We start from the raw sequence: 21,450 nt of genomic DNA on the forward strand, positions 1-21,450 counted from the left end.
AAACTTCTCCTTTCCGTGAACAGTAGTCGCCTGTGTCCCCAGGCCTGAGCTAGATCTAGAAGCTGCCAAGTTCAAGCTTTGGTCTGTTCCACTTTTCTAAGTTTGCAAGCAAGCTGCCAACAGTTCTGCTTCTTGGGGACGCTAGACTTCCCAGAGCCTGTTACACAGTAAAATGTGTCTGTAACTCAAACCCATTAGGCAGAAACGAGAAAAACAAATGTTTACAAATGGCAGCATAGTGGTTAAACTGATGGCAAGGGATTCAGTTTCTCTCAGGAGAAGAGAACATACTCCCACAAGTATGACAGTTTTACTGCTGCCAGAGTTTTCACATCTGGCACGTTACAGATTTCACCAAAAAAACCTACGCTGCTACTCCAAGCCACTCGTGCTCTATCATAAGACACTAACAAATTTTATTGCACTGTCAACATCCAGGAGGTTGACTAAGACAATGACTCCTTTTCACGTGATAATTCCCAAATAAGATGTATGACATGCAGCGTTTGCTGAATATTTAAATTCCTATCCAAAATTTTACATTTAGAAGTTGAATTACTTAAAAGTTGAAACGGCTAATGCAGTCTTGCTAAGATCTATTTATTAGCAGCAAATAGCTCAACACATCTATAGCAATCTAAGGAGTAAGTCACTAAAACAAAAAGGTACCACAGTACCCTTTTACTAAGACAACACAAAATGTTGCAGAGTAACTGTGAAACAATGAGCCAAACAAAATTACAAAATGAATTTATTCCAAAAGCATAAGGGAACATTTACAATTCAACAAGATGGTAAACAGGTGTCTCCACAGGAACTCACTGCATTAAAATTAAATATGAAACTGTGTGTGTGTGAAATCTAACTACTTCCGAGGCCACAAGAACTTGCACATCACCTCTGAAAAACAGGAGTCCCGTAAAGAAAACTCACTCAAAATTCAGTGAGAAAATAAGCTGCTAGTTCCTAATTATTAGTCTAAATGCAAGCTATGTTTAGGCTTTGAGATTATTATTTTAAAATTCCTTCAAAACACAAATTATAGCCACAAGTGCAAAATGACTATTCCCTGCCCCCCCCCCCCCCCCCCCATGGAAGCTTATTACCCATCTAGTGCCTATTTTCAGGGTGACATTTTGATCTCACAAATTTGTCCTTGAAAGCTCTTTGCCAAGTTTGTTGGTTTTAGTGACAAGTCTGAGTTTAGCAGCTGGCATGCAATCAGAAATACAAGTCAGCTCACGTGTCCTGGAATGTCCAAAGTTTGCTGCCTACTGCTCCAGAGTTGAGCAAAACCAGACTTCAAATTCAGCATCAACAATGTCTCTAACTTTGACACAGTTTCGGTATTCTGGCCTTCTGATTGTAGTGATAAATACCAAAAGAGTGTTAATGAAGACACCCGAGTCAGATTCACAAGCAAATACAAATGGAACTAGGTGGGCAAACATCACTTTCAGGCATTTGTCTGTGTCTGGATATCAAATGGCTGAACAAAAAAAAGGAGGATAAGAAATAATCTTCATTCTTCTAAAGCCTAAGCTATTTTACATCAACACACCCTGGAACACATTAGAATTCTTTTACTCTGTCCCAACTTCTTTTTTACTATCTGCTAATTCCTTTACAAGGTTGAAAGACCTGAGAAGTAAAAATTTTGAATGGTGAGAATAAAAAAAAAAAAGAAAAAAAAAAGCATTGTGCTCTTACATTGTATTTTCTGGGTGTACACCAGTAAATGAGAATCCCAAGTTGCTATGGAAAAAAATAGCATGGAATTGTTAACTTTTCCACCTGAATTGAACTACATAGCTGGAATTTTTCCATGTTACCCAAAATACATTTTTATTTATATATTTTTAAATGCAACTGTATTGGTAAAAAAACCGCAAAACAAAAAAACAAAACAAAAAACCCCCAACCCTCAAGTGCCAACTAATCCAGAAATCTGCAAAACATAGAAAAGAGCCAGATACTGCTACGGTCTAGCTCCAGCCTATGAAGCTTAATCACTGCATCAGTCTTCACCCATTCCTGGAATAATTCTAGTCATTTATTGTTTTGTTTTTCCTGTTCATTTACTGAAATTTCACGGCATAACTATATGCACATATTCATATTAAACATTAAAAATCCATTTGCAAAACATCACTTTTGCATTACAATGCACGGAGAAGAGTAAGATGTGCAAACCAAAAAACACCACATTCTCTACATCTCTAAGTAAAAGGACTGCTTCATGCTACAAGCAAAATGAATCTCCATCCCTGTTGCAAACTTTAAAAAACCAGCATGTATCTCATTCAATTTCATTTAAAAAAAGTAAATCAAAGCAAATTTAACAATGGTACTCTTCTCCACATATTGCAAAATATGCTTACAGATGAGGAAAGGATTACTTCAGCTGCTAAGCTTATCTGACATGAATCTCTGTTGTCATGCCTTTCTTGTCCATTACTTAATACATAAACTCAATTATATAGTTTCAGTTATGCAGTAGCTGATTTTTAGGTTAATATACAAACTGTCAAGATGTAGCTTTTGATATAACATCTATGCTCTTTTCCAATTTTGAATAAATCCTGAAGACACTTCAAAAATAAGAACCCAAAACTGCTGACTGTAAGCATCCAAAAATACAGTTGTAGTTTCACTATGGACAAGTTGTAGTCCGTTAGAAAAGTAGATCATACATACAAAGGTATAAAGAACATTTAAGTCAGTCTTAGTGGAAGGCAGTCCTTGAAGGAAACGATACTCCAAGCAAACTTGCTGAGTAACACTTTCACTTTAGCCCTTCAGGGGCATGGAAGGTGTAGCTGTCTACTCAGTAGATTCTTCCTCGGCTACGATTGCCACGTCCTCCCCAGCCTCTTCCTCGTCCACCCCGGAAACCACCTCTTTGCTCTGAAATAAAAGTCAAAACTTTTCATACAGCTTTTACGTTGTATACAGATTAAAATTAAATAGCAATAACTGGAGGTACTGAAGGCTGACTTAAGTCTCTGAGGCTACCTAGCTCATCCTTCTGTCCAGTAACACCATGTTGATCTTGAGGCGTTAGTCTGACTTGCTCCTAGCGATTTTATAAAATGATGGAAAACCACAACTTTGTCAGTCTATCTGTCCTTTTTTATCCTTAACGTTATCACCAGCATACTTAAGTTTTTTTGCTGGGCTGGTATCTTAACGATATCCAGTTAAAAAAATCTCAGACATAAGACTGATACCACACAAACTATTTGTACACTGTAGAAATTTTTTCCTTTCCCTTTGTTAAGAACAAGTCTGATCACAGCAAAAAAAACCCCACAAAACATTTTGTTAAAGTTTCTTTGGATTTGTTTGTAAATACATCAAACTCTCATTCCCCTTCCATGCCTTCTCTTCATGTATAGTCTTACAATACAGGTCATATTAATCTACAAAGACAACTGCGTGCTTATTTTAAAAAGTACAGAAATCAAAAGCTGATCAGAGGCCTAAGCATCTCACTAACAAGAAACAGTAGTAAGCAACAAAAAATTTTTGGTTGAATACTGCCTAATTTTTAGAACTGTAGGACTACAAGCTTATCTTGAAAGACACAGGTGTATCACCTGAAGTCTGTAGTAAGAAATTTGCAGAAGATTTTACCTTTTCTCTTTGTTTTATATATAAAACAGAGCTTTGTATCAGTTTTTCAACCTACAGGCACAGGTAATAATTTGTCATAGCAGGCTGTTTACTTGACAGAGGTAAGACCAATGGGCCTACAGGGAACAGAACAAGAACGGGTTGCTGCCATTGTTGAGCCTGTTCATCCAGTCTGCAACTGTTCTCAGGTTTTGCCCAGAAATATGACTCGCACAGAGAGAGAATCACTCTGGCTGGGAACATGAGGACATAACTGTGTGTATGCACAGTGAACCTGGCAATTCCCCGAAGTTTTGGATCAGGTCTGCAACATCAGCAGTGGCTGTAATAGGAATTCAGCACAGGTCCAGTCGTTCGACAGGTGGCCCAGCTCTGCCATTTGCAGCAACTGGTCTGTCCAATGGGACATTTGGGGTGCGAGTGCTGTGTGTCATAATAGAGAATACAATAGTTCAATTACTAACTCTGTGTATTAAAACACTACTAAAACTAACTTGCAAATGATGTATAGTTTATAGGCTGGTAACAGACACTGTAACAGACCAACAGCTAGAAAGAGACCATTACACACAAAAATTGGTGACAGTACAGTTTGATCTTCCAAGAACGTGACAGTAAGTTGGCTTAATGTCCTGGTTTCAGCTGGGATAGAGTTAACTGTCTTCCTAGTAGCTGGTACAGTGCTATGTTTTGAGTTCAGTATGAGAAGAATGTTGATAACACATTGATGTTTTCAGATGTTGCTAAGTAATGTTTAGCCTAATGTCAAGGATTTTTCAGCTTCTCATGCCCAGCCAACAAGAAGGCTGGAGGGGCACAAGAAGTTGGGAGGGGACACAGCCAGGACAGCTGACCCAAACTGGCCAAAGGGGTATTCCAAACCATGAGACATCATGTCCAGTATACAAACTGGGGGGAGTGGGGGTGGGGGGATCGCCACTCGGGAACTAACTGGGCATCAGTCGGCAGGTGGAGAGTAATTGCATTGTGCATCACTTGCATATTCCAATCCTTTTGTTATCACTATTGTCATTTTATTAGTGTTACCATTATCATTATTAGTTTCTTATCTCAACCCACAAATTTTACACCCCCCCCCCCCCCCCCCCCCCGATTCCCTCCCCCATCCCACTGGGTGAGGGAGAAGTGAGTGAGTTGCTGCATGGTGCTTAGTTGCTGGCTGGGGTTAAACCATGACACTTCATTTGTTTGCTCCCCCTGCCCCAAGGCACAACTGTCACTAGACGAAGTTCTTCCAAGCTGCCTAACTTACCGTAAGAAAAACTACCCAGGTTACTGCTGTACTTTCCACTGGGAGGATTATATATTTGCCTGGCATCCCTTTTTGGTCCTGCCGAAGCTTTCTTTGGGGGTGAACTTGAGGTTGTATCTTCACTTGCTCTTTTTTGACTGACAGAAGAAAACAAACAGAGACCATTATACCTCTGTGGTGACAAGTACAGGAATAGCAGTTCAGCCTCAAAGATTAACCACTGGAAGCTAGCAGCAACTAATGAAGATGCCCTGAATAATACTTCAAAAGAGGAAGTAAGCTAGTCTCCAGTTGATTTGGTCTATTGCATCCCTAAAGCAAGACTATCACTCCACAGCCTTAATTCCTTCCAGGAGGGTGTTATTTTTGATGGCACACCTTTTAGCTCATGTGCTGTGTATATCATATATATGCAGCTTTGGATCTTTATTTTGTAAACAGCAAAAATTACCACCACCATTTTCTTTTTTATGAACAACTCTTACCTTGCATCTGCCTTCTGTACTGGTTTCCAGGACAGTGTAACTGTACTTTTGTAAGAAGGAGGAATGTGGAAGAGATCCTATGGAGGCAAAATCAGACCGTTTATTCTACAGTTAAATTCATGTAGACTGCACTTCAAAATTTTAGCTAGCTACTGAGACTTCAGAATAACAGTTCCTTTCCAACAATTTAAAATCCTTTTTGAAGTCCCATGGCACAGGGAGAAGGCAGCACTAGCTAACTGCCTTATCCGGCTGCCTTAGCCCATACACTTTACTAGGAAATTCAAATGAGATTTATATTAACAGAATAGCCTCTTATACTGACATAATATTCTTTCTCTCTCTCCCTGCGCACATCAAGCATCTTATAATGAACTACAACAGCTCCTGCAGGGAAACATCCGATATCTGTATCATGGTATAAAAGGTAGGTTTCTTAATACTGTGGGCAAAGCTTTTGGTTTATTGTGGTTATTGAGAGTAAGAGATGGTAAGTGAAAGAAGAGAGGAAAAGGTGGTTAAAAGAAATCAGAATAGTTTCAAGGGCTCTGGATGGAAGTCTCTTTCTGCAGCCCATCTCTCCTAGACTCTTTGGAGAAAAAAGGTTCTGTATAGCAGCTTGCTTTGCCTCCTTCCTCCTTTACATCTCCTTGCACCTCTTCAAACTATTCTTTACTGCTCCCTGCCACGGTAGGAAAGGGAAACGACAGGGAAAAAGGCTTGGCCAGAGTACAGAGACCCCTAAAGCAAGGCATCCTGCTCCTGCAGGCAACTAGTGCTGCAAAAAATGGGCCTCAACACCCTATCCCAACAGCAGCAAAGGCTAAGCAGCATGCATAAACAGCAGATCCATGTCTCTTCAGAAACAGTAAAGTGGCAGCAACCCTGAGCTGGCTAACACTGACTAACTTAATAACACAATACAACTTAGTTCAAATATATTCCTTTTTTCTGCATAGCTTACTCTACTGTATGAATTTACTCTTTTGTAACGTGAGGACTTACCTTGATTAAAACATTGATGTTATTGGTTATTTTCAAGGCAACCACCTTAATCTTGTTCTGTAAAAAAAAAAAAAAAAAAGAAACACCACTGAACACCTATTCTAGTAGCTTTAAATTATGCCAACTGCATTTGATGAAGTTTTAACATTAAACTGACTGCTCTTCCTAGTGAATTGCTATAGCAATAGTAATAGTGAAAGGTGTGTACACTTCTGAGTTTCCATTACAACTATTTTTAGGCTTCTTGCAGTTTTACACTAACTAGTTGCTTTTAATGTTCCAGTGTACTTCCCACAAAATTTTTCCCCCAATGTATGAAAATCTCCCCTTCAAAACAAAATGCAGAGCACAGACAGTTAAGCCAAATACATGTGGATGCAGACAGCAGCTAACATTAGAAACTAAAAGATCATCTTAGCTTGCAAAATAAAGCATCAGGTGAGATGCAGTTGCAATAGATGTTAGCAGTATTATTCCCTTAATCTATTTGCATGCTTGCAGCAGACTGCAGCCCATTAGTGTGTGCCAGTGGTTATTTCGGTAGGCTTGATTAGAAAAATTGGAATTCCTGAACAATACTTACCTCCTCTGTTTTCAAGGCTTCTCCTGTTTTCCCTTGAAGTGCTAGACGAAGCTGTCGAATATACACCTGCAACCCTCGAGCAAAATACTGTAGCCTAAAAAATTCAAAAGCGATCTGTCAATTTTTAAATATTCCCATAAAATAAAAGCATAAGCACAGGGAAGCTGTAATCTCATTTTTTCCCCATTTAGGAAAAATGCTCAAAATAAGTCCTCTACAAATCTGATTTGTGCTTCTTTAGCACCCAGACAATAATAATTCACACCTTCTAACAGAACTCTAACACTTGCCTCTAAATGATTACCTGATTTTAAAGTCTTTCAATTTCTCTGCATTCAGCTTGGCTGTGAGGAAGTCCGGAAGTTTACGACCCAGCTGGTGGAAGCTATACAATAAACACTCCACATAACTGAATTGCAACTTGGGCTCTTCATTGCCAGCATTTTCCCCATTCTCTGCTTCCTCCGGAGGAAGAGGCATATACTCCTAATGAACAGAAAGGAAAGACAAATGCATGAGACGCGTTTACACAGACTGACCTTCTTTTGCAGTGTTTGAACTGGAGGGTTTATTTATGCTGAGAATTTAAGGAGTATACCCGATCACTATACTAACATGATGAACCACTGCATGAAGTCCTGGTGCAGATGGTTTGCCTCCACGTATGTGACTTGACACCTCTGGCTCAGAGGAAGTATTATGGTAGCACTGCTACCACAGGAAGCAACAACGTGCTGCACCAATCCTTCTGAAACAGCTCTGAATATGCTTACAGTTGTCTGGGCAGATACTGCCTTTAACAAGATCAACATTAATCACTCATGACTATAAAATTTAAAAAGAACAAAGCCACATGAGTTTACTGGATTAAAAACATTACGCAGGTAACAGCTCTTTATATCTACAAAGGCTATGAATGGTAAAATGATGTTTGACCTTGTGTCATGGACAGAGCTATCTTTGAAATAGCCACTTCAGAAAAAGGATAGATTAAGAGATAAAAATAACTTGTTTTGATGAAACCTTTTTTTTAAAAAAAGCATTTTACATGAGTAAAAATTGAATTAGTCTTACCAGTAATTTATCAAACAGCTTCTTCAAATTTGATTCAAGCTTTTCCATATCGCCACAAAATGAACTCATTTCAGCAAGAAGCTTCAAAACCTACACATAAGGATAGCTGGGTTTTTGTGTGTTAACTGAAAAGTACAAAGGCTTAACTTTCAACCTAAAAGCAATTATCACATCATTATGGCTGGCACAGTAGAGGTCAGCTATTACAATTAAACCTCTCCCAAACATCAGGAAAGAATACAAGGAGGAACATGCCTAGTCTGTTTTTCATGTCATTCACACAGGTTTGTGTATCTAATCCCAACAAGCTTCATTAGTCAACAAGTAAACAGAACTTCAACTCCCACATCTGCAGAACAGCTTGCCTTCAAAGTGAGATTCACAGAGATCTAACTGAAGCTGCAGCACTGATTAACGTAAGCAAAATTACAGATATTAAGCCACTCCCTTAGGAGGCTAAATTAGCACAAGCCATGCAACAATCATTTCAGTAAATGCTATGTGCTTAAAAAAATTTACAGTAATGCAAAAATGATTACACCTATCTACTTATTCTAGCCTTGTCTCAAAAGCTAGGGACAAATGACACGTGCTTTAAAAGGCAATGCTCAGTCATGCCTCAATACAGCAAACTATTTTTTTTCCTAGCATAGCCAGTTCTCCTTCAAGCCAAGAACTGAAAACCACTTAAAAGTAGTTTACAAATAGCTGTCTTCATCGAAGATGCTTATTTTTAACAATTTGAAAGACATTTTAGCTTTGCTTACCTCTAACTGGATATCAAGACCCTCCACTGGAGTAGTCAAAGAACTGAGGTTTGGCAGAACATGCTCACAGAAGTAAGTAACAAATTTTGTGGAATGAACATTTTTCTGCAAAAAACACCGCACATTATTCAAGCTACTTTTTAAGTTTGAAGGAGTTAAATGTTTTTCCCCCCATCACTCCACCCTTATAAATGTCTACCACACAGCTATACCTTAAAGCTTTATTAAACTTCCCTCTAACTCCTAAAACGCAGAGACCTTTCCAGGTAGCTTGAACTCAAGAAACTGTCTGTAACAGGGGCTGAAAAGACTGCCTGTAACCCAAGAATAGGCCTTTTTAAGTGCTGCAATTGCCTGGTACTAGACTTGAAATAAACGCATACATGTATGAACCTAATATAAGAATCTTGTCATAACTCACCGTAACATCTTAAATTTGAAAGAAAATGTTGAAAAGCAGAGAATAACACAAAAGCTCTTTGTATTTGGATGCTTTAAGGATGTTTTCCAACATTTTAATACATTAGAAGCGTAAGGTGGACAAGTACTGATATGCTGTCATTCTAACAGAATCATTGAGAAGAGAAGCTACACCCATTAACTTTCCACAATACTCCTCATGCAAAGCAAATAAATACATACTGAGAACAGCGGCACTGCCTGCCGAGTACACTGTAGAAGTCTGTCCACACAATCTGGATCAGATGGATTGAACGTTTGTTCCAGGTCGGCTTGTTCGGCTACCAGCTCCACTAGTTGCTGCCTCCCACTTACTGTCTGTAAGCTTTTTAATCCAGATAATATTTTCATGAACAGAACAAATTCCTCGCCTGTCACATCTTCTAGTACCTTAACAGAACACCAGAAAACATATTTCTATGGTGGTAATTTGCAAAGCTCCAAGTCAAACCTACTTGATTTGAAAAGGTAAACTATGCAAGTATTTAGCATTTAAATTTAAATTCTAGTTATTTAAAAACACAAGTTTAAAAGAACACATGAAAAACATGCAGTATAATTGTATGCACCTCCAAATTAAAGTAACTGCCATCAAGTTGTGCACAGGAAACATTGCTTTTCTTGAACTCTAACCTTAAGAACAAATTTCTTATCCAACAAAATAGTATGCTTCAGGCAGAATAAACGTTAAATTAGTATCTACTCATTATTGTTTTAATACTTTTTGTGTCTTTCTCAGCTTGGGGAATACACAGGAATCTCATGAAATTCAACAAATACAAACGCTAAGTCCTGCACCTGGGATGAACGAACCTCCCTGCATCAGCACATGTTGGGGACTGATGGGCTGGGGAACTGCTCTGCTGAAAAGACCCTCAGGGTTCTGGGGGACAGCAGGCTAAAGGTAAGTGTCAGCAGCATTCCTTGGGTGATGAACAGCATCCTGGGCTCTGACAAGAGCATAGCCAGAAGACTGAGGGAAGCAAAGGGATTAAGGATTCTCCTTTGCTATACCCTCACTAGATCAAATCTGGAATACTGCACCTAGTGTCTGGCTGTCCTTTAAGAGGAAGTTGTTGATAAACTTTAGAAAGCTCAGCCAACAGGGTGGTAAGTGTCTAGAGCACATGACCTGTGAGGAGAACCTAAGGAAAATGGGCTTTTTCAGCCTAAAGGAAAAAAAGTCTTAAGGGAGTGAGGTGACCTAACTTCCTATACTTAATACCTGACCTAATCTTCCAATACTTCAGAGCAAGTCACCAAGAGTAGGAGCCAGGTTCTTTACTAAGGTGGAGAGGGTGAGAATGAGGTAATGACACAAAACTGAAATGGGAGGTTCCAACTGGATAAAAAAAAAAAAAAAAAAATCACGTTGAGGGCAATTAAACATTGGAGCTGGTTGCCCAGACAGTATGGGAAATTTCCATCTGTAGCGGTTTTCAAAACCCAAATGGACAAAGCAGAGAAATCTGACCTGAATTCAGCTGAGCACGATTCACTGAGGTGATTGATCTTCCAAAATGCCTTTCCAACATGAATGATTCTGTGATTCTAATAAAAGTCGCTCTTACAAAATGAGAAGAACCTAACATTATTTTAACATTCCCACAAAAAAATTCTGCAAAGTTTGGATTGTAGCAGAATAGGACAACTAGAAGACCACATCTGTACAATGCTTAACTCTACATGTGGTGTAAACAAACATACCTCCAGAGGAACTCCAGTGATAAGGGATGGCTTAATAATACTTAAGTTCATCCTGAAATAAGACTCTCACCTTCTTTGATTCAGTCAATATGAACTCTTCTACCTCCTTTGTCATCACCTCCTCAGGCAGAGTTTTCAGTTTTGTAGAAAGGAACTTGATGGCTCGCTCTCTCACAATATCCTCTCCCTGAAGAATCTGACTGAATAAGCCTCCCAAAGTCCCTGAATGAAGAATACATCAGGTAACACAAATTAGTTTAAAGACCTGAACCTTCTATACAGAAGAAAGAAGTTTCCTCCTGTAAGACTCCACGACATATTTTAAAATAACTGCTGTACTAACTTTTAAGAAAACCCACAATTTTCACATAGTTTGGCACAAGAATCCACATCATTTTATTGGTCTGTATAATTCAGTTCCACAATTATTGAGAAGTTTAGTATCGTTTGTAAAACCAAACAATGAGTGTGTGTGTGTCTAACTTTTGCCTTGTACTAAGAAAATACAAAATTGAGCCTTGTTCTCATTCTACAAGAGACTGGGAAGTTTATTAATAAAGACATTTATAAAAAAAAGTGTCCTTTACCTTTAGCATCCATCTTAAATATACTGAGCAAAGCATTGTTCACCAAATTGAATTCTGCAGAATCATCTGAAGAGAGAAAAAACACTACTATGCATATTCTTGAAATGCAAACGTAAGACCAGAAATGCAAACATAAGACCAGAAATACAAAAAGATTTTTGATATCACACAAGAAGGATTCTATCCTCACCATTTAATTATAAACAACATAACTTGTACTTTTTAACGACTACTAGACTGAGGAAGTAGAAAGCCACGATTATGAAAGATGGAAACAAACCAAAAAGCTATTTGCTACTTCAGCCTTCCTGACGAAACTTTAACATTACAAACTTGATAGCACTGAAAACCTGAAGGGAAGTTATTAATCAATATATTTAGTCATATTAAGGAACAGCTGAATAAACGAGCTGACCTCTACTAAATTCAGGTAAAATGAATAGTTACTTCTTTTTAAATGCTTAAGTAATCTACAGTATTTCTAGGTGGGAGAAACAGTTTTCCTCTTGAACTAAATGGAGAAATGTCTAAGTTTCAAAAAAAAAAAAAAAAGCCTCTTCTGAGAAGCCTAGAGACTTAATCATGCATTTTTAATACAAATTCGAGTATATAATATTTAGCACTCTATAACTTACTAAAATTAAAAAAATACATATTCTATATTAAATTCTGATTTAAATATTTTGTACCAAAAATGCACTGTATGGAAGAAAATGCCTTCAGGATTTTTAAAGTTCCCAAGTACCTGGATTAGAAATCCAGTAACTCTTTTTCAGAAGGCAATTTGCTGCAGTCCATATCTGGAAGGGCTTTTGTTTTTGTCCCATCCTGTGTCCCGCCCCCTCCCCACCTTTTTCTACAGATGAAAAAAAATTTGTTATATTTAAAAGAAAGATTTTCAGTTTAGCTTAAGATAATTAGCGACCTTTCAGCAGAAGTAGCAGCATAACTGTACAGCAAATATAAAGGGGGGGGGGAGGGGAAGGGCAGAAGCAGGATATGAGTGGCACTGGGACAGACCGCTATGTAACAAAATATGAACCAACAAAAAATGTTTTATGGAACAAAATTATATCCATTTTTAGGTGTGCCACAAGAAGATCAGCCAGGAAACTACCAATGTCTCCTACCTGACTGTAGAAGCTGGGTCAGTATGTCTGCTACCCGAGGAAGATTATCTCCAGTGGCAAACTGAGGCAATTCCTTGATTGCTTGTCGCCGGATCTGTGAAAATTGTCAGTATCGTGGAAATAAAAAAAAATTAAAATTAAAGCAATTACAAAAAACAATATCGGGCAATTCAACTACCAAATTTTGGCAGAAATATCAGCCCAATTTGAGAAAATGAACACATATTCTTTTAACATGAGTATCATATTCAGAAAGCGACGTTCAAGTTTCAGACTTTAGTGGCAGTCCAAACTTCTTACTTGCTATGAAACTATTATGATGTACCTATGAAGAAAATAATATATTTTTCTTAGATCTAAGCAGCACTGGAGGAAACCTAAATTCAAACACCACCCCTGTTCACAAAATCATTCATTTGATCAACAAAATAAAGAGCTAGAATCTGTGTTATTACAAAGACCTATTTGCTAACAGGAACAGGAAGGATAGTTTTACAGCTGTGCATATGGCAGAGACAAACTCTAGGTTTTGCTCCCAGCACTGACAAAAATCCTTGAATCATCTGCCTAAATCATTTAGGATCTGATAACCAAAGGTGCATCAAAGGTACAGCTTCTATCAACATCACAGAAGCAGCATAAAGCATCTCAAGACTTCTGCAAGAATAATACGTTCAGAATCACATTCCCATGGTTCTCAGGTGCGAATAGATTTTCTTGCCTCCCAGCAGGATGTATTAGAACCAGTTACCACAAAGTGCTTTTTGAAAGGAAAAAAATGTAATAGATATTCAAATAAACTGCATCTAAGTTTCTTTCTACAGAGCTATTCCTTTGATGGGAGTGAAAAAGACAAATGAAAACTGATGTATCTTCCCATACCATCACAAAATAGATTCTTCTTTGCAGGAATACCACTAAGTATTCTTAAATTTTCTAAAGACCAACACTGCCCTCCCAAAAGACATAGCCTACGAAAAACAAAGAGAAAGGAATAACAAAATACAAACTCAATGTATCAACTTGCTACAAGGTTCTTATTCTTACAGAAACATCTTCATCCTCACAGAGGTCCAACTGGGCATTGATAGCTGAGTCAGCTAGCTCGGGAAAATGCTTGAAGAACTTCGGAATAAATTGGGCTGCAAGTCTCTTCTCCTTGGCACCTCCTTTCACACCATCCAAGATTGCCTGGTACGCATCCTTATGCTGCAAGAGGAAAAACAGACTACATAAGTAGAAAAATCTTGGGGTCGTCTTAAGACAAGGAAAGGATTTTTTCTCTCCCATTCACTTCAGCTATTTAAGTGAACTATATTATACAAGCTTCATACAAAGAAATAAATTTCTCTTAGACCAATGTAACTGTGCCAACGTAGTAAAATTTGCCTCTATCGACTGTTTTTTACTGTTACTCTGATTCCTCTGTCTGTTCCAAGTGCTTACAGTTCAAACTACCAGCCCTAAGGCTAACAGCTCTTGCATACCAGTTGCGATTAGATTAGCGCAGACTCAAGGAATTACATGATCACCTTCACCGCACTCAGGCAGTTTTTCAAGCAGCTTCTGCCTTCTGCCTGCTTGTTTATTGTCTCTCAAGCAGACGTTACCCCTCCCAACAACCCTGCCACTGGAATGGATCACGAATGATTTTTAATGTATATCACGCTAAAGCATCTCTGGCACCTATTCAAGCAGTTAACTTAATCTAAGATAAAACATAGTTCTTAAAAGATCTGTTAACAGAGACTAGGTAAAAAAAAAAAAAAAAAGAAATTTCCAGTTGAAATATAGAAATAAACACTTCAGCAACAGAGTAGAATATTCTCTAGCTGCTCCAACTAGAATCACACAGGCGCTTCTGATTTTGTGCCTGCAGGACTGAAACTTTGGAATAAATGGAAGTCTTTGTTGTGGTTAGCTATGTGAAATAGAAGTCAGCATTATTAGGATGCTAGCAGAAATCAGAACCTTCTATCATTAATTTTCTTCATGGTTGTGAGGAGAATGTTTTAGACAACTTATCCTACTTTGAACAGCAACATCAATTTTTTGCTCTATTAGATTTCCCAGAGCCATGCGTATCAGCAGCTCTACTCCACATAAAAGTTCACCCATAGCAAATAAAGATATTAATTTACAAAGCAGTACGCTGCATTAATTCCTTCTCAAGTAAGCTGTATTTTAACATTCAGTACCAGTGCTCCTTAAACACTCCCTACACCTCGTTGATAGTTCTCTGTGTTGCCAGATTCTGAACCGGATTGGGACAATGATCTGGAATAAAAATAACCAAGGAAAAAAAATGGTTACTTTTCAGCCAATCCACATCCCCATCCAGTTTGCTCTGTAGCTGTTCCAACACAGTGCGTTCAACAGCAAAGGCAGGAATGAGCCAGCACAAACTAACAATGAAACACACATTATTATAGTCACAGGTTCTCAGACTGCACAGTAAGAACAACTTTTTTGTGGAACAAATTACTTAAACTTAATACATATTTAAAAGGCATTCACACAGCAATGAAATTGAGTAGCTTGTGTTCCCTGAATTTGTATTACTGCATGCCAACTACCCCTGTCATTTAGGCAAACTACAGTTCAGGCAGGAGTTTGTTTTACCCTATACCTGGCAGCACTGAATGCTCAACAAAAAAGTAGGCAACTGCAGAAGCAGCATCATCCTTCAGTTTTGCACATTTCCTCCCAATCTGTAACACAGGAATGTTCTAAGCCAGAGCAAGTGTCCATACCTTTATTTTTAATAACTGTTAATTGACCAATCATCCATTAATTTCTCTAGATTAGTTCTCCAACCAATTAATACTCTATGATGTCCTGTGACACGTTTCAGAATGCATTATGGAGAAAAGTTCATCTTCCTCTATATTTAAAGCCCGTGTCCTAATAGTTTTTGTCAAATTCTCACCTTCATTCCACTCAAGAGGTAGACTCATCATACCTGAGCCCCTTTCTCAACTGAAACACTCTTTTACAAGCTCAATACTTCTGGTCTTTTAAATTACTCCTCTTAATGTCATACTTCTGGTTGTCCCCTTGCACTTCTCCACATGTTCAAGGTTTCTTTTTTTGAGACAGGGTGACTATGACTTTTTGTAGCAACGGATCACATTCATACAGTTGTTAAGAGATAATAAAGTAGCAAGTGGGATAAAACCGATGAATAAGGAACAATTACTCATGGCTTCTCAGAATGCAAAAATTGGAGGCATCAAATAAGATTATGAAATGACAAGTTCAAAGGAGATAGCTCCTTCACAAAGGTTAATGAAGTAATGGAACGTTTTGCCACAGAACATTTGTATGCCAGAAATATAATCTAATCAGTTAAAAAAAGCATCAGAAAAGTTCACTGAAGAACAATCTAGCAAGATATACTAATTACAAAGACACTATCTCTGGCTCTGGAAGTCCACAAGTTGGAGAGGCGCAAAGCTGGGAGACTATATCAGGGATCATCATTCTATACTTACCCACAGAGGTTCTTACACGTCGGCTACTGATCCCTGTCACAGGCTGCTTTTCTTAACTACGCTGGAGTTTGCTCTACCTAAAATTGCCATTCTAATCTTACAAAAGCTACCCACAATAGTCAAACTGATGATGGACTACGTATTTGTAAAACGGCACAGCAACAGCATCTGTTTTATTCTGTGTCTCTCCCCATAGTTCCCAACATTTTAGTTGCATTTTTTGATTGGCTCCAAGCTCCAAGATGATGTTTGTGTTGGACTGCTTACAAGGATGCTTTGTTTCACTAGGGCATAATTACACAAGCAAAGTGAATGGACTTGAATTACACCCCCCCCCCCCCCCCCAAACCAACAACTTTAAAAAAACAAACAAACAAACACCAAAAGACCACCATATTATTTGTCCTCTTAAGGAACTTTACAAATGACCTTGCATAGTAGTATCTAGTTTAAAATCCACTGCTAGGTATGTGCAAAGCCACTTTCCTACTTACGTACAGTATGACCAAAAAAAAAATAATAAATAATTTGCTGCTTTTTCAGGTAGCCATTGAGTAAAATGAGAGCCTGATACAATTCAAAAACTAGTTTTAACTAACCATAATATTTTGTATTGGTAATATACCAAGTCATCCTCTTTGAATAATTCAGTAACAGTATAAGCAAACGGCAGATCTTGGCAGGAGTTAGAGGTAAAAGTCTCCTTTAGCCATGAGGATCGACCTTCCACTCTTTCCTTATGGAAAAGAAAACCAAAGGGCTACAGGCAGTTACCAAACCATAACAGACTTCACCTTCCTCCAACAAACATTGAGCAAGAGAGCCTGCCAGAAGCTCTCCGGAACTGCAACTTGTGCTGGATCAGATCTGAGTGACTACCGGTGTCTTCTTTAAGGCCTGAATTCACCAGGCGAAACTCCTCTAGCTAATAACTAGTTAATATCCGCGACGCCACATTTAAAAGGAGAGCTACGGACAGGACGGGAAGAGGATGCAAAAGCGACGAGAGCTGCTGCCGTCCCTGCAGAACCGTAAGCACGAAGCTTATCTCTGCCCCCCCACCCCGGCGCCGTAAGGAAACCTACACCGAGAACAGCCCCGGGGGCTAGCCGGTTGTCCGGCGGGGCGAGCAGGCCCCTGCGGCAGCATCCCATCCCCTCCCGCTCCCCCACCGCCCGCCCAGCCCTAAACTCCCCGCTGGGGCGGCGCCGCCACCTCTACTCAAGCCCGAGGCCTAACGAGGCCTTACAGGCCGCAGCCACGCCGCACACCTGGCCCGCCGTCTCCGTGGCGTCCGCCAGGATCCCGTAGTTACGGTAAAGCTCCTCCACAGTCGGCATGGTGCGGCGGGGAAGGGGCGAAAACCGCCGCTTAAAGCAACCGAAGCCGCCGCTTCAGCAACCGCAGCCGCTCGGCCCGCCGCTACCGCTCAGGCCGCCGCCGTCAGCACCAACGAGGCGGAGGGATTGCAGAGCGGCCGTGGGGAGGCGACTGCAACAGCGCCCCCAGCTGGCTGGCGGTGGAACTGCAGGGTCAAAGGCGGGGGGGCCCAAAAAAATTCATCCTATATCAGTGGAGTTTAGATGATATTAAACGCCTATTCAACGTAAACAAGACTGCCCCGGCTCCTGCGTGGCCCCTCGTGTCCAGGTTTCTGTCGCCGAGGCGCGTGGTCGTTAAAATTAATTTCAGAATTAGGTGTTTCGTTTTGGGTTTTTTTTGTTTTTTTTTTTACTTGCCTGGCCCTCAGTCTCGAGCTGCAGCAGCCAGGGGCTTTTTCTGCTGTCGGGGGAGAGAGGGTGTTTGCTCAGGGGTGTGGCGTGTCCTTCACCTTTTGCAGCCTTGCGTTTTTTTAAAATTTTTTTTTCTGGGCTTTTCTTCACACTCCTCCTTTCCCTGAATGCGGTCTTCCCCCGGCTACTCCTTTCTGGACCCCTTTTTGTCTCTCATATACAAATATTGTGAAAGACTGTTGTGCACTGAGCTCCTAGGGCAAGGAGGAGACCGTTTTCCTGTGATTTGATGACTTCCATCTTTTCCTGCAGAGGAAAATACCCCCAAATAAATTCCAGCATATAGAATCCAAAATATCTGCAACGAATGTCAATAGAGGCAGCATGCACAAAGTAGGCTCAGATGACCTAAATATAAATCGTGGCAAAAGTTAAAAGGCTGTAAGCAGCGTCTTCCCCTCATTTGGAGATGCTTTAACATCCTGCCGATTTCACAGGCACTTAAAATCAAAGAGGAGTCCCCTCACGTCAGCCTGAGGCTGAGCTAAGCAAGACGCTGGACCTTTCTCTCATACCCTTTCCAGCAGGATGAAGGGCTCTCTCAGAGGCATTCGAAGCCACGGTCTTTCTCCAGAGCCCGTGCAGGGATGTGTAGCGGCATCAATTAATTACCTTCCTTTTGTTGTTCCTCTGCTCTCGCGGTGTTTCAGCAAGCGGCCGCGGTGATGGCAGCGTTCACCTTTCTCGGTGCCTTCACCTGTCCGCAGGTGGATGGAGTCGCATGATTCTGGCACGCTCTGACCGGGTCTGTGGGTGTGGAAACTTGCGGCTGCTGTCGGATCCAGGAGAGCACTAACCGTGGCCTGTCCCTTGGTGTGGTTGCGACCATCACATTTACCCAAAGTAATCTTCTTAAAAGAATGTGCTGGTAAATCCTAGTAGCGGGAACAAAATGTAACACGAGAGAAAAAATATTTTGAATGCATCAGAAGAGCTACGTGCATGACTAGCTTACTTGAAGCTCTCATTTTCTAGGAAGGGACAGCTTCCTCGGGCAGGCTGGTGGATATTAAGAGATGTCAATCTCTTGCCCTCCAGCATCTCCCAGGCAGCATCACAGCTGAATGCAGACTTTAAAATTCTTTATAATCATCTTTATCATCACTGCCATGGCAAGCTTTTACAACCTGGCCAGAAAGGAGGAAAGGTGAACCTCCCATTTAATTGCTTTTTAACCCCCCTGAAACGTTTACATAGATGGAGGTGCCTCGTTATCTCCTATTCTTGCTCGGTTCCTCAACAGCACGCTATTAAACTGTGATTACATTCTAAAGCAAACATTGATAATCAGATAAATATGTAGCATTTATACAGTACCGTACATAGGAGAGCTGTGGAGAAAAAAGAGAAGAAGTAGGCATGAATGAAAACGGGTGTGAGAGGGGTTGTGTGCCTTCCGCGGAAGACTGGCGCTCCATGGCGGAGCAGAACGGGTGCTGGAGATACTGGGGAGCGATGGGAGAGGAAGGTGAACTCAACTGCTGGACTTTGGCTGTGCTACAGGGAGATTAACGGGTGGGGTGGGATGGTAAGCAATTTCAAAATACTGTAATAACATTATACATTCTGTTATGTGTAAGTCTGTATTATTTTAATCACATTCATGTATGTTGTTTCATAACATGTATTATATGCCTTGGAATTATACTTTTTTACCTTCTCTGGCAATGGTACATTCAGATGTGTGCCTCATCTTTCTACCAGAGAACATGCAAAATGAAAAGGGGTTTTCAGAGCCACATTAAAAAATGTTCTCTCTGAGGTTTGTTCTATTTCCGCCCTTTGATCTTCCATGTGTCGTCTTTTGGTTTTTTTCCTCACCTACTTCCTCGTTGCTTTACATCATTCTTCTCTTCGTTTTTTCTCTCCTTGCAACAATTTCCATTTTCCAGTCTCTAGTTTTTACTTATATATGAAATATATATGAAAATATATGAAACATTTTTTACAATGAAACTGTTTAAAATTAATCGCCATTAGTCTTTAGCATTAATACGGAAGGATCATGAATGAAGAGCTGGAGGTGTTACAAGTTTAGGAGACATTGTCTGACATTATTTTTCAAAGTTAGTCAGGGGTCTCTTGGTTTGTTAAAGTTGGGATATTTTTGGAAATGTATCTTTAGAAACTCAAAAGCTTGAAATGCACATTTGAGAATAACATATAACATTTTAAGGCTCTGCAGTGCAAGCCTCCTAGTTTCAAGAAATATGATTAATCTGGCCATGAGTCAGGATTTTCCTCTCTTCTTTCTTCTAAATGTCCTCACGCCAGTGCATGTGGAGATAACCTTATGGTAAGTTATTGTATTGGTTTTGTGTGGCAAGGTTTTGGTGGCGGGGGGGGGGTGGGGGTTACAGGGGTGGCTTCTGTAAGAAGCTGCTGGAAGCTTCCCCTGTGGTCGAGAGAGAGCGAGCCCATACCAGCTGGCTCTAAGATGGACCCGCCGCCGGCCAAGGCCGAGCCAATCAACGATAGTGGTAACACCTCTGTGATAACGTTTTTAAGAAGGAAAAAAGTTGGGACGGGGAGAAACAGCCACCAGAGTGAGGAGTGAGAACATGTAAGAGAAAGAACCCTGCAGAGCCCCAGGTCAGTGCAGAAGGAGGGGAGGAGATGCTCCAGGCGCCGGAGCAGAGATTCCCCTGCAGCCCGTGGTGATGAAGACCACGGTGAGGCAGGCTGTCCCCCTGCAGCCCAGGGAGCTCCACGGGGGAGCAGATCTCCACCTGCAGCCTGGGGAGGACCCCACGCTGGAGCAGGTGGGTTCCCGAAGGAGGCTGTGACCCCGTGGGAACCCCGCGCTGGAGCAGGCTCCTGGCAGGACCTGCGGATCTGTGGAGAGAGGAGCCCACGGAGCAGGTTTTCTGGCAGGACTTGTGACCCCGTGGGGGACCCACGCTGGAGCAGTGTGCTCCTGAAGGACTGCACGCCGTGGAATGGACCCATGCTGGAGCAGTTCGTGAAGAACTGCAGCCCGTGGGAATGGCCCACGTTGGAGGAGTTCGTGGAGGACTGTCTCCCGTGGGTGGGACCCCACGCTGGAGCAGGGGAAGAGTGTGATCAGCCCTCGTCCTGAGGAGGTGAAGCGGCAGAAAATAACGTGTGATGACCGTAAACCCCATCCCTGTCCCCCTGTGCTGCTGGGGGGGCTTGGTGGAGAAATCCGGGAGTGAAGTTGTGCCCGGGAAGAAGGGAGGGGTGGAGGGAAGGTGTTCTGGGATTTGGTTTTATTTCTCATTACCTTACTCTGGTTGATTTGCAATAATTTGAGTTAATTTTCCCCAAGCTGAGTCTGTTCTGCCTGTGACGGTAATTGGTGAATGATCTCTCCTGTCCTTATCTTGACCTGCAAGCTCTTCGTTATATTTTTCTTTCCCCTGTCCAGCTGAGGAGGGGGAGTGATAGAACGGCTTTGGTGGGCACCTGGAGTCCAGCCAGGGTCAACCCATCACAG

General features: G+C 40.8%; 1 protein-coding gene across 3 annotated transcripts; it reads right to left on the reverse strand.

The window, feature by feature from the left end:
- Window positions 1-734: 734 nt before the first annotated feature.
- Window positions 735-17,677, reverse strand: API5 (apoptosis inhibitor 5). 3 transcript variants are annotated; one of them, XM_049825798.1, is made up of 15 exons: window positions 17,472-17,677; window positions 13,754-13,915; window positions 12,707-12,800; window positions 11,577-11,642; window positions 11,060-11,211; window positions 9,466-9,672; window positions 8,824-8,928; window positions 8,057-8,146; window positions 7,287-7,468; window positions 6,983-7,076; window positions 6,400-6,456; window positions 5,395-5,471; window positions 4,910-5,046; window positions 3,904-4,059; window positions 2,837-2,907 (listed from the first exon to the last, which is right to left on the reverse strand). In XM_049825798.1, exons 1-14 carry the CDS (start codon window positions 17,538-17,540, stop codon window positions 3,935-3,937), a joined length of 1,617 nt encoding a protein of 538 aa, XP_049681755.1. In that variant the 5' UTR covers window positions 17,541-17,677; the 3' UTR covers window positions 2,837-2,907; window positions 3,904-3,934. The 3 variants fall into 3 exon arrangements, with proteins under 3 accessions (XP_049681757.1, XP_049681755.1, XP_049681756.1); XM_049825799.1 differs by lacking the exon at window positions 17,472-17,677 and adding an exon at window positions 15,336-16,546; XM_049825800.1 differs by lacking the exon at window positions 3,904-4,059 and having other exon boundaries at window positions 735-2,907; window positions 17,472-17,676.
- Window positions 17,678-21,450: the final 3,773 nt, after the last annotated feature.

This window comes from Accipiter gentilis, chromosome 22, assembly GCF_929443795.1.
Source record: "Accipiter gentilis chromosome 22, bAccGen1.1, whole genome shotgun sequence".
NCBI lineage: Eukaryota > Metazoa > Chordata > Aves > Accipitriformes > Accipitridae > Astur > Astur gentilis.